The sequence below is a fragment of the Pieris brassicae genome, chromosome 10 (assembly GCF_905147105.1).
Source record: "Pieris brassicae chromosome 10, ilPieBrab1.1, whole genome shotgun sequence".
NCBI classification, from domain to species: domain Eukaryota; kingdom Metazoa; phylum Arthropoda; class Insecta; order Lepidoptera; family Pieridae; genus Pieris; species Pieris brassicae.
This window is the reverse complement of record NC_059674.1, coordinates 15,143,200-15,155,448: the sequence shown is the minus strand read 5'-3', so window position 1 is coordinate 15,155,448 and position 12,249 is coordinate 15,143,200. Positions and strand designations below refer to the sequence as shown.

General features: G+C 32.9%; 1 protein-coding gene across 1 annotated transcript; it reads right to left on the bottom strand.

The window, feature by feature from the left end:
* Positions 1-7,086: 7,086 nt before the first annotated feature.
* LOC123715568 (28 kDa heat- and acid-stable phosphoprotein-like) lies at positions 7,087-11,701 on the bottom strand. Its single transcript, XM_045670694.1, has 6 exons — positions 11,545-11,701; positions 11,336-11,426; positions 10,736-10,835; positions 10,221-10,348; positions 8,823-9,008; positions 7,087-8,412 (listed from the first exon to the last, which is right to left on the bottom strand). The coding sequence occupies exons 1-6, from the start codon at positions 11,552-11,554 to the stop codon at positions 8,409-8,411; spliced, it is 519 nt and encodes a 172-aa protein (XP_045526650.1). The 5' UTR covers positions 11,555-11,701; the 3' UTR covers positions 7,087-8,408.
* Between the last annotated feature and the right edge of the window lie 548 nt (positions 11,702-12,249).

The following is a 12,249-nucleotide window of genomic DNA, read 5'->3' as shown; positions in this document are numbered from 1 at the left end:
ATGGATTTTTTAATTTAATTAAATATTCCGTCGGCAGGGGATTATTAACTGAAATAATATCTATTGTTTCGTTCTAAAATTTTGCGATCTTAATTTTTAGGCCTAACTTGGGCAGAATTTTTTAACGACTATTTGTAGCATCGTTTACAGCGGAATAACAAATTTTCGCATCGTTTTTTAAGTTAACCTTTGCTTACAAACAGGAACTAAGGGTTTATTGAACTGAACTGAATTGTTTCATATTCGTTGATTATGAACGAGAGAAGGTGACATATATATATACATCGAAACTTTTTATGTCTTCGAATGTACCTTGACGAATAGAATCAACTTTTTTGTTATGTACCTGTTAAATATTTATACTACATTATATCTCATTGACAATGTCTACTGGAGCCACAGTCAATGATATTTAGCATAATTGAAAATACTAATCTTATACATAGTTTTTTATTGTTAGGAATTCAATTCCCCCCGCGCCGGGGCCACTTTTAAAAGTGACGCGGGAAGTATGGGAAGTATGGGGTCCGTGAGATGCCCCAACCACAAAAACCCATCACCTCCACCTGCTCGTGTCCCTGTCAAGAGCGTCTGCTGCACTACTGCGAACCCAACTTCCGAGTTGCCCAATTCGAGGTCACAGTTGAGTACGTGAGTAATCGACTCGCCTAGATCTTTTTTTGAGTGTTGGCATCTGGGTTACACCCGCGTTCCCTTTAAGTGATCTTATACACGCTTAGAGCAAGATACTTTGGCTGAATGACTAAAGTTTCATTAAAAATCCATCATTTTATATTAAACGATTACAAGCATGTTTCAAGGAAGACCCATTAAGCGCTTAGTTATTTTGAAAGCGGATAAATCGTTATTCAATGGAACCAAGAGATGCCGACGAACAATGATTTATTGACTGATCGCCTCTGCACTAATGGTCCCTTCATAAATCTATGCCATGTCATTTTATTCGAATTGATACTACCGAACATATATTGATATAGTACGAAAGTAGCGTCGTGGTTAACGTACATTTCAGACAATAACCATTGCCAAAAACAACTTTTATGTTGTTCGTATAGTAGGTACGGCAGCAAGTATTTCCAAATAAACCACTTCGACTTAGGGTCCTTCAAGAAGAGAGCGTACCAATTGTTTAAAGGCCGGCAACGCACTCGCGATTGAGAGTGTTCATGGGCGGCGGTATCACTTAACATCAGATGAGCCTACTGCCCGTTGGCCCACTATTCTATAAAAACAAAAAAGCAAGCTCCATTACAATCTTATCTCGCAGCTAAGTGAAAGGACATACCTTGTACAGCTTGCTAGCTAATGGACTGGGAAATGTGTGTTTAATCTTTATATGTATTGAATGTCAGGAGTATATGTAATGTATGTATGAGCAAGCTGCACTAGAAAACTAAATATATGAGAGGGTGAGGTGTAAGAATCTAACAACCCTACAGATCCCTAAGCCCTACAGATGTACCCTAACACATAAGTAGTGAATATATAAAGTAGTACGTCTGCACCAAGAGACCTAAGGTAACAGACGGAGCCCTACGGGTAGGATCAAAGGTTTGAGGTGGTGGGATTATCTCAAAGCTATCGGGCAGGCTCACCACGATAATTAAGGGCTTGAAGTAGTCTTCGCCACTTTGAGAGGAAGCGAGAAATGAACACGACAGAGCAATAATCAAATCTGATTTATTGTTCAAAGACAATATCTTAAATACTACTTACACCTATTCACACATACATACTATTTGACATATTGAAAGCATGTATATATCCAAATTATGAAAGAACGAGTTGTGAATACATTTTCATTACCTAGATAATAAAATAGGTAGGTAATATATGTAGATAATAATTTAAACAATGCAATTGACTATTGGTAAGCCCGTACGTTGTCATTATAATATTGCTTCTAATGCAGATAGTACAGATATCCAGCAGAATATTTTTTACATACAGAGTAAAAGCAAATTCATTTATTTCTTGCTGAAAGCTGGTGCTTATAACTTCATTGAATATTTTATCTGTATTTCGTTTGTATATTCACGTTTTTGTCTCTCTGTTTTTGTTTCGTTTTTGTATTGATTGTGGTTTTTTTTAATTCTTTAGCCCTTCAGGGGTTTTGGTGTTTATATACTCTTAGTTTATTTATAATGATTAAGCAATAGATATAACTAAAATATCATGATATGCCAAACGATACTATCATGGTATCTACGTCCATATATTTCTCACAAAAATAACTAAGGCATTCTTTATTTAATATTTTTTATTTCATCTAATATCATATTACAAAATAACTTGAAATGATTTTATAAAACTTTTATAAATGGTTATTAAATTAGCCCACCTGAGAGTTTTCGGCTGGGGTGTGGAAAACGTATTTCGTTTCATAAAATGAAATCGTATATTTTCTACGTGCTGTCGGTAAATTGTAAAAGTAGCAAAATGCTAAAGTTATAAGAATTATAGATTTTGTTTAGGGAACAAAACTGGGTTACTTTGTCCGTTACGTCGACGTTAGCTGACTCAAATGAGAGATGCCATTACTCTTCTGAAATTAGTAATTTTTACCAGCTTTTTAAAGTATGTATTTATAAAATCAATGAAGACGCGCAGGCAGCACATCATGTGTCTATGGACATCGAAATTCGGTATACACATGGTCTACTGACATGGTTGGCTTTGAATGTTATGAAACAGAATGCATTAATTATTGGCCTCCGCGTAGCTATGTCATGAATGACATTGACACTTACCAAATTAGTATTAGTTTAAAATGTTCTATTATAATTGTTTGGATTAATACCAGCAGCTGAGTTTCATTATCGGATATCTAGGTGGAACAGCTGGAATTTCGTATTCTGCCTTCGTTCAGCTCAGTTGTGAGCGTTTTCAAGACAGTTTTTGTCGCGCACCACTACTATGCACAGCTGAACACTCAGTTTTTCCGAATCAATTCGACTTAAGGTCCTTAGAAAGAGCGTTTCAAGCCTAAAAAACTGGCGACGCACTCGCGAGCCTTCTGGTAATGTGAGTGTCCATGGGTGTTAATTATTATGACTTAAAATCATGGTGAGGTAGTGAGATGAGCTTCCTCTCTGTTAGGGAGCAAAAACACGGTAATAAATTCATCATTAAGAACTCTAAAGATGTTGCCTTTTACAGTAATAATAATCTTTCGCAACCTCTAAATGTATTAACAAGACGATGTTTTCCATATTGTCAAAAAAGTTCTTTTACCGACTACACTGAAGCGTCGCGTCGCTCGTCAACTGAGAAAATTTCCGAAGTTTTTTCATTTCCATAAGTGCCCTAACCTTCACTTTATATTCAAATGTAATTGTATTAACCGATTGTTTACATTCTAAATATATAAATTAACTAGCTGCCCCCGCGAACTTCGTTTCTCCTTAATGTGGTTTTAGTTAGCCTTAATACCGTGACACGAAAGAATAATTTCACTGCATTATCGTCACTATAATTTGAATTTGATTTACACTTCGGTCTAAGTAACACGTGGTTGGCTATGCTAACACCAAAAATTTAAAAATAATTGAATTTCACGGTATTTCGTTTACTACAAAATAAATTTAATTTATACTTTAGCCTCAATAACCCGTGGTAATCATTATAATGAATTGTAGCTTTTATGACACGTTTGTCGGTTTACCATAGCAGTGCCATCTATTGATTACTTACTCAATCCAGTCGAAAAGTATCGACATCTGTTAGAATCTTTTGGAGTTAACAGGTAAATGTGACTGTCAATTAATTAAAGACAAATAATTTACAATAAAATAAAATTGCGACTATAATATAAGATCTAAGCCATCCTATCTCTTAAGTTGGACCAGACTGCTCACGGTGTGCCAATTTAATTTAAAATCGGTTAGGAGGGTTAGGTTATCAGGAGATTTATATATATTAAGATAATATTATAACTAACCTTAAAATATAATAACTAAAATATATTATTAAAAGGAGTCCCTTTAGGCAAGGTTCCGAAGATACTGGCAGCGTTCCCCCTTTGAATAGCTAGACTGATTCTTTGTTCGAGATAGCTGCCAGCTCTTCGGTCTCCAATAATGTCGACTAACATTTTTGCTATCTCAAACCAAGGGTCTCGAGACCGAATGAGACAAAATAATATTTGGAGACTATACACCTGTATTTGCGTGCTTTAGCTTTCAGCCTCATCACCAAGCCAGCTCTGTTGATGGTTGTTGTTATATAATAAGTATGATATTTAAGAAAACAATAGTCACCATCACAGTATGTAAAGAATATTTTATTCTCTAAACTTATTAATAAATAAATAATAATAACAATTCAGTGGCGCTTCAACTCTAAATGGGTCTTGGCCCCAGATAGCATTCGTTTTATGAATTTTTTTTCTAATTGGCAAATGATCACGCTTCTGCACCTGACAGATGTCGTCGATTTTTGGATTTGAGACATACCGGTTACCTCACGATGTTTTCCTTCACTGTACTATCGAAATCCATTGGTAAATTCCATGGCACAGGCGATAATCGAACTCACGACCAAAACTGCTTTAAAATCAATTATGTACTGTACTTGAAATAGCAGCGATAAACATTTTTCAGTTCGATAACAAGAAGAGAGGATAAGAAAAGGATGAACAGATCCTACCTAGCTTATTAATCCTGAGCTGACCATAGATCCTAGCAGAAGTTATACTAGCGGCGTAAGTGTGCAACTCTCAACCCTGAGGTTATGAGTTTGCATCACGGTTATGCACCAATAGACTTTTCTTTCTATATGAGCACTTAACACTTCCACATACTGCAGGAAAACATTGTAAGAAAATCGATGTGCGTTATATGACTATAACCAAAAAAATCTATAGTGTGTATAAGGCCCAGGAGGCTGAATTATAAAGTGATAAAGAGAAAAAACTATCTAAAAACAGATACAGGTTGTAGCGTAGTAAACTCAAACTAATGTACTCATGCAAATAATACATATTCGGTTCGTCTGTAGTTCAACTAAAACTGTTTAGTTCGATTACTTTTTGCTTTAGTAATAGTCAGTATTATAGAGAGCACATATTATTCCACCGCAGAAGTATGCGACATATTTCTATCATTACTAGAAAATAGAAATGTATATTAACGAAAATAGCTTAACTTATTGTCCCAATGTGTATTCGGATTTGACATACAAAAAGGTGCGTAAAATATAAATCAGCTTGCTTTGATTTAGGTGAACCCGCACGGATTAACCGTGTTAAGTTGGACATGGGATTTGAACTTTAACAAATTTATCCCTTTGGCATTAGAATTTTCCCTACTTTAATGAATAATTTTCTATTTTAGTAGTACGTAAAACGTCTCTTAAAAGCAAAAATAATCTTCCAAAGAGTGTTAGTATTAATTGATTCACTCTGTCCATAAAGTATTAATTACCTTAACATCATTAAAACATAGTCAAGCATAAGACGAAAATATTGAGGTGGAGTTAGCCGAAACCCATAATCAACACCATAATTTTCAAACTATTTTATATAAAATAAAGAATAGTTTTATATAAAAGTATCACAAAAAATGGTACTTATCGTAAAAGACATTCTGCCAATCAATAAAATAGACATATAATCTTGTATTAATACAAATAACAAAATTATCTTATGAAATCAATACGTGAATCAGGCGCTTAAAACTTTCCTTCATTTGTCCGCATGAAATTGCCGTAGATAGGTAAGTCGTAAAGCTGGAATTATTCGTATCTTCCAAATTTTAACCCAAATTCAGGAAGAGGTAAATGCATATAATTAGCGTGGTTTGAATGTACGCTGCGGGCAATGTTGCGATGTAATAAGAATTTACGGCCAGTGTGCACTGAACCCACATTGAAGAGTTTGAATATACTTAATTGCATTTGTTTATCTATATATTTTCGAAATATTATTAAAAAGAAACGCGTCTTCCGAAGTAGAAATATAATTGTATTACTATATATATTGCCTAAATCATCGTAATACCAATGGCGTGGTTTAAGGCGTCTTATACTATACACCACGAAATATGCATCAAAGGTAATAATTTATTAGGTAGTTAAACTAAAAAAATAGGTGAGAAATTAACAAAAAGACTAACCTATTTACTGGGTTTTTTATTTTAATTTTCGTGGAGCTTATCAAAATTCAAACGTTATTTTTGTTGCTTCCCTTCAATAAGACATATAAAAATATCCATTTATTAAGTAATATAAAGACGTCCTAATTCTGTGACCTCTATAACAAGTTGATCTGCAAGGCCAAATGTGGTGAATTCAAGATTTATGAGGCAACTTTAAGATTTCAGCTTAGCAATGAATCAAAGGGCCGTTACGTCTAGTTCGGTTTCATTGAAGATAAATCGTCATGGATAAGATGACTTATCCCTAAAGACTCGGCTTTAGAATACGAATGTCATGGATATTTTATTACATATTGTAAGTAACGAAGGTGAACTTTAATTCTTAGATAAAAAAGAGACATATTTGTTTTGAAACTCTCAACAGCAAATCCAATGATAAAACAAAATTTCCAATAATTAAATGTATTGACATTTAATTATTGGCAGAATTTGTATTCTATTCTAGATATTGTTATCCCAGCGGGTTTTAAAGTTTTGTGGTATAGGCCGAAAGGCTTCAGCAGGCGACTCGCATGCCTGAGGCCGTAGCTTCGATTCTTGGCTGTGCACCAATGGACTTTCTTTCTATGTACGCATTTAACATTCGTTCAAACGGTGAAGGAAAACATGGTGAGGAAACCGGCTTACCCTAGACCCAAATAGTCGTTGACAAACAAATTATCATGAAACAGATTCAGAAATCTGAGGCCCAGACCTAAAAATGTTGTGGCGCCATTGATTTATTGATTTTTTTTTATCGTTTATTTTATGACATCAATTTATTTTATTATTAATGCGCCATCTATACTCGGCATTAGCAAGCTTGACACATGTCTGTCTTCAATTACTGTTAAACCGAATCCATGAATTCTCCCAATTATTAAGTTGGTTACCGAGTTCACGGGTTATAGTTAAATCAATAAAAAACAAGTCATTTTTGAAACTTTATTAAATAGATACATTTCCATATAAAAATTGTCTAGTGAGACTATCTAATAGTAATTAGAGCTAGAAAGTTGACACAATCTGTGAGAATAAATAAAATACATTAGCATACAGATAGAACAAATTTATATTCCCAAAATTAATACCTGTACGCTGGTTGATAAAATTATAAACAATTATTATATTCATTAATTAATGTTTGTATGGCATAATTAATAGAGAATACGTCTAGTCACTTCCTTTGCAAATCTCAAGAAAACGGGACCTTTTCATTAGACATGGTTGTGCCGTGTAAAAGCTGTTCTTACGTCAATGATCGACTTGTCATGTAGAGCTGGCGTAGACACGATCAGTCTCATCGGACCGCTTACAGGAGTAATTGTACGAATATTGGCTCGGGCGTGTGTACTAGAGCGATTACATTGTCTACCTTGCACTGTGTTCCATTTTTTTTTAGTTTTTATACAATTAAAAATAATTTTAAACAAATAGCATAAAACTTCTTGCTGATATATTACATTATTAATTGCATCAATCTTCTCTAAGTATGTTTGTAGCAGAGGCCATGAGAAGTTGGAGAAACTGATGGTGATTGGTAGCGCAGAAACCAAAAGATCACGAGGTCTTTCACCCATCAGAGGCGATGGGCAGTAACCAGTTAAAACAGGTAGTCCACTCACCAGACATGAGCTACTGTCTGAAGAGTGAATGAGAGATGTATGTTTTTAAATCACAGTACACTTACCACCATAAGCTTCAACAATACTGTTGACTGAGACATCGAAAATAAAGAAATTGTATAGTGTTTTTTGTTATTTACCGCAAGAAGTAATTACCATTTAGTATTACAGGAATTATTGAATATACTTTTTTATGTTTAATTGTTTATAAGGTAACGCAATGTAATCATTAACCCAATGAAAGTGTATTTTTACAGACTATGGTTTAAAATTGACAGGTTACACATTTTAATTAAAAAATTTGATCAGTTAATCCGTTTACTCTGTCTGAGAAAACTGTGCTTGTGTCGCACTGGCATCAGCTTTGTTAACTTGTGTTTATTGAATTTCACCAAAATACTCTTTAGATATTATGTTAAAAAGATTTACTGCTATTTAAATTGCATTAATTCGTCTAATAAATAAAGAAACTGTTATTCTGACAAGTTGGCTTTAAGTAAATAAAATTAGGCATTGAAAATTATGAACACAATTTGTCTGAGATATAAAATCAAGTTACAATATATATTTTAGGAAGTCATTCTTGAGACGTCGATAAACTGGTGCAGTTTTAACTCCAGGCCATGCTTTACCTGCAAATAATGGGCAACGAGAGATAATTCATAGCGTATTACTATTAGCGTCATCTAGGTTGCCATGCTGAACATTTTGTAAGATAAGTAAGGGACCTTATTCTTAGTGTCCAAATTTAATTTATTTACTTTAACAGTTATTTGTCTATTAAAAATCTGTCCAATTGCATATTTTAAACGAAAATCTTTGATTAAGAATCGGAGCAATACTGATACAATACTGTTCATGTATTGTCAACATTAAAATGATGAAAATTGAAAGCAATTATGAATCTTTCTAAATATTGGTTCTAAAACTACATTTATTCTTACATTGTTCACATAACCGTTAGGAAAATAAACAATTCTGTTTATTAATATTAAGGAAATTATTCAAACTTATTATATTATTTAATAAATATTATGCATACCTTTTCTTTGGAGTTTCATCCTTAGCTTTTTTTTCGGCTTCGCGTCTCTTGGCGGCCTCTTCTCTCTGCTGCCTAATAATGGCGAGCCTCGCGAGATCAGCTCTAGCCTGCTCTGTTTTGCCCTCTGCATGTGCTTTCTGATAGGCTGCTGCCGCACGCTGCCTTTCTATTTCTTCGCGTTCACGCCTGAAAAAGGAAGTATTATAATTAACCGTCTTGTTAGTATGTGATATTATTTGAATACACCTATTTAGGTTTAAAAGTCAATAGTCAAAAATAATTTATTCATATAGGTAACACAATGTACACTTATGAATGTTAAAAAAAGAAAGATACATCAAATGTTTCTAATTTTCCACTCTTTTAATTTATAAGTTAAGCATATAAACTTTATTTCATAATATATTTTAGAAAATCATTTTTGAGATGTTGCAAATCCAATGCAGTTTTAACTCCAGGTCTTCAACCTTAAGTTATATTGATGATGCCTCTTTTCTTCAAATCAGGTACATTTTAATTTAAGTAATCTTAAAACAGGTCAATTCTCATCTTCATAGTTATGTTAGGTATTATTATGTTAGCAACAAATTGTATATAAGAAAACGAAAAATTCAGTTTTACTGAAAAAAATTGATTTTTATTTAGTAAAACATAATTAAATAGAATTTGAATTATTGTTGTATCAGTTGCTTATTCTAATGTAGAAACTATTTCATACTAAGGGTAAGATTCAGAATCAATCATGCAAATCCTGATTCCCATATGCCAAAATCCTATATATTTTAGATGTCATCACTTAACAAAAAGTCTAATTTCTAAATCTAACACTTAGGCCCATATTGGTATCGCAAACTCAAACTTGTCTTGAGCACTCCCAAATACAGTGTTAACTCTATATAACGACACTGACACTGCTTTTCATGGCGTTATAGAGAGTTGTTGTAAATGGAGAGAAAAAAATAAATATTTTTCCACAATCCATGACTGCTACTTATTAATCATTGTCAACAACAATTTACATGTGCAAGCAATCCTAATTTGTAAAAAAAATAACGAATTTCTTAGAAAGTTGGTATTCATGATGCCGATGGCCGAGTTAATTGCAGGCTAGGTTAATAAAGTGACATAAGAATGTACACAGCTGCACAACTTTTACTAATTTTAGCAACTTTAAAAGTAATCTATTACTCTATTGTTGTTGTTATTGAGAGTGGGTGTAATACTATGTAGAGTGTATTATTGTATGGAAGACAAGCTAAACTAACAAAATCCTTTAGGGACTTTGTCCATAGATCCAGGTAAGTTACATGGATTTTACACTGTATGTTGAATTCCATATATATGACAGTCTGCCGAAATTGAACTGTTTCAGAAACAGTTACTACAAGTTTAATTTACCTTGAAAGCTGAGGTTTCTCTCCTTCCCCAAGGTTATCCAGATTAGACAGTTTCTTATTCTTTTTAACTACACGGTTAGGGTTTTCTACTTCTATTAACCCTGAAACACCTTTTGCTTTTGCAGGTGTCTGAAAATAATCATTAAAGTTTAAAAATAATACTATTATTCAGTTCAAAATTTTACTGTTTGTACTTTACAGAAGATTACTTATTACAGGCTGAGGTAGAGGAAAAGGAAAACTAACTACTTTGATATGACATCTTTAATTGATGTATGAAACTAGTTGAAGGGAGTATAATTCACAACCCTATAATGGATTAAATGACTTGCTATAACCCTTAAATACCTACATATTTAGTCCTAGTCACTCTAGCTTTATAATATTTAAAACTCTTGTCACATCATTGTTTAATCATCATCATCAATATTTAAACAAAGGCATACATTTGTTTAATAATGTAATAATTTTTTTAAATAAGCTCATTGCTTCATTTGTAAAAGTACCATTACTTACATCATCATCTGAATCACTTTCATCACTGCTTCCTGACCCAGACTTGTTCCCATCAGACTCTTCCTCACTTGAACTTTCATCTCCGTGTTCCTTTCTCCACCTGAAAAAGCATTAAACACTTTTTTACAAAATATATAGATATAATATACTGCATTAAGAGAATCAATATCACAGTATCACAAGATATAACCTGTTATAACAGGTTTAGATATTACATGAGCACTGAATCTGCAGTTCTTTTGTCTCACCAACTCTGTGTCGCTTGTCTGTCCTAACATAAAATGGTCAGTCATAGAAATGAAATATTATCCGTTGCAGACTTCATTGAGTGTAAAATCGTAAGATTAATTATAAAAAATAGGGTAATGTGCTTTACCAAAAATTTGGTACTTGTGAATAATGTCTTGTATAATCTAAAATACCAAACAAATACAAGTCATTTGTTTATAACCAAGACTCTATTTATAGTTGATCATTAGGTTTTGTAGAAACAGGGGTATCCAAGTTAAGGGAAAAAAATAATATTGCATCATTGGCTAATAATGACTCCTATTCTTGCATTCGAATTTGAGACATTACGATCTATACAGTAATACATACTTCTTTTTCAGCTCTTCCTGCTTCCGTTGCTCTTCTAACTCTTCGGGGCTCGTGAATTTGCGGTTGCGGCCCTTGTGGTTAGTGTACTTTCCTTTAAAATAAATTTCAAACTATTAGACAGGTTAAGACCCAAACAAAAAAGCACATTTGAAAAATAACATTGATCGACATTGAAGTAGACTTGTAATGCTTGAATGAAGCTTACTTACCACGGGGCATTTTGAATAGGTGTTTATGAAATTGGTAAAGAAGAAATTTTTATTAATTTAAAAACTTATATTTAGTTAAATTTAGGAATTACGGGTGGAATAAGAATTTATGAATCTATGGGATTGGGTTTGTCGAATTTTTGATTGAAATTTGAATGACGTCAATAGAGAAGTTAAGTGTCAAGTGTATATTGTCAAATACGGACCACAGAATGTTAATTTACTTGATTACTTTAAATTCACAACAATAAGTATGATATTTTGTAATTATATTTTAACTTATACATTTCATCAATGTTTAATAAAGTTGATACACAAAGTTTGTATGGTAGTTGAATTGTTTTTGGTTACTAATCTAAGTGTGAATCATTTAGATTCATCGTGTGATTTTTATGTTTCTTAATATTTTTAATAAAGTTTCTAAATGAGCTTCTGTATTAATTATCCTTAAATACACAAAGTTAAGGACACGATTACCAGCCGACATAGTATGTTTCATTAAAAACATAGTAAAAGTACATTTTTCAACAAAAGCAAAAATTTTGTTAAAGTTTCGTTAAGGTATTCAATTTTTGTTTAGAATTATTATCGTTATAGTGATATGTTTGTCTGTATTTATCTGTAGACCATAATATTATATCTTTTGCAGGACCATATATAATAAACTGGATCGTCTCCAAAACTTCTGTATCCGATTTATATTCG

Bases quoted from the DNA above. Each gene is read 5' to 3' on its own strand.
- LOC123715568 (XM_045670694.1), bottom strand. The intron at 10,836-11,335 runs GTATGTATTACT...ATGCTTTTTCAG, and splicing joins CAGGAAGAGCTGAAAAAGAA to GTGGAGAAAGGAACACGGAG. The intron at 10,349-10,735 runs GTAAGTAATGGT...GATTATTTTCAG, and splicing joins AAAGTGATTCAGATGATGAT to ACACCTGCAAAAGCAAAAGG.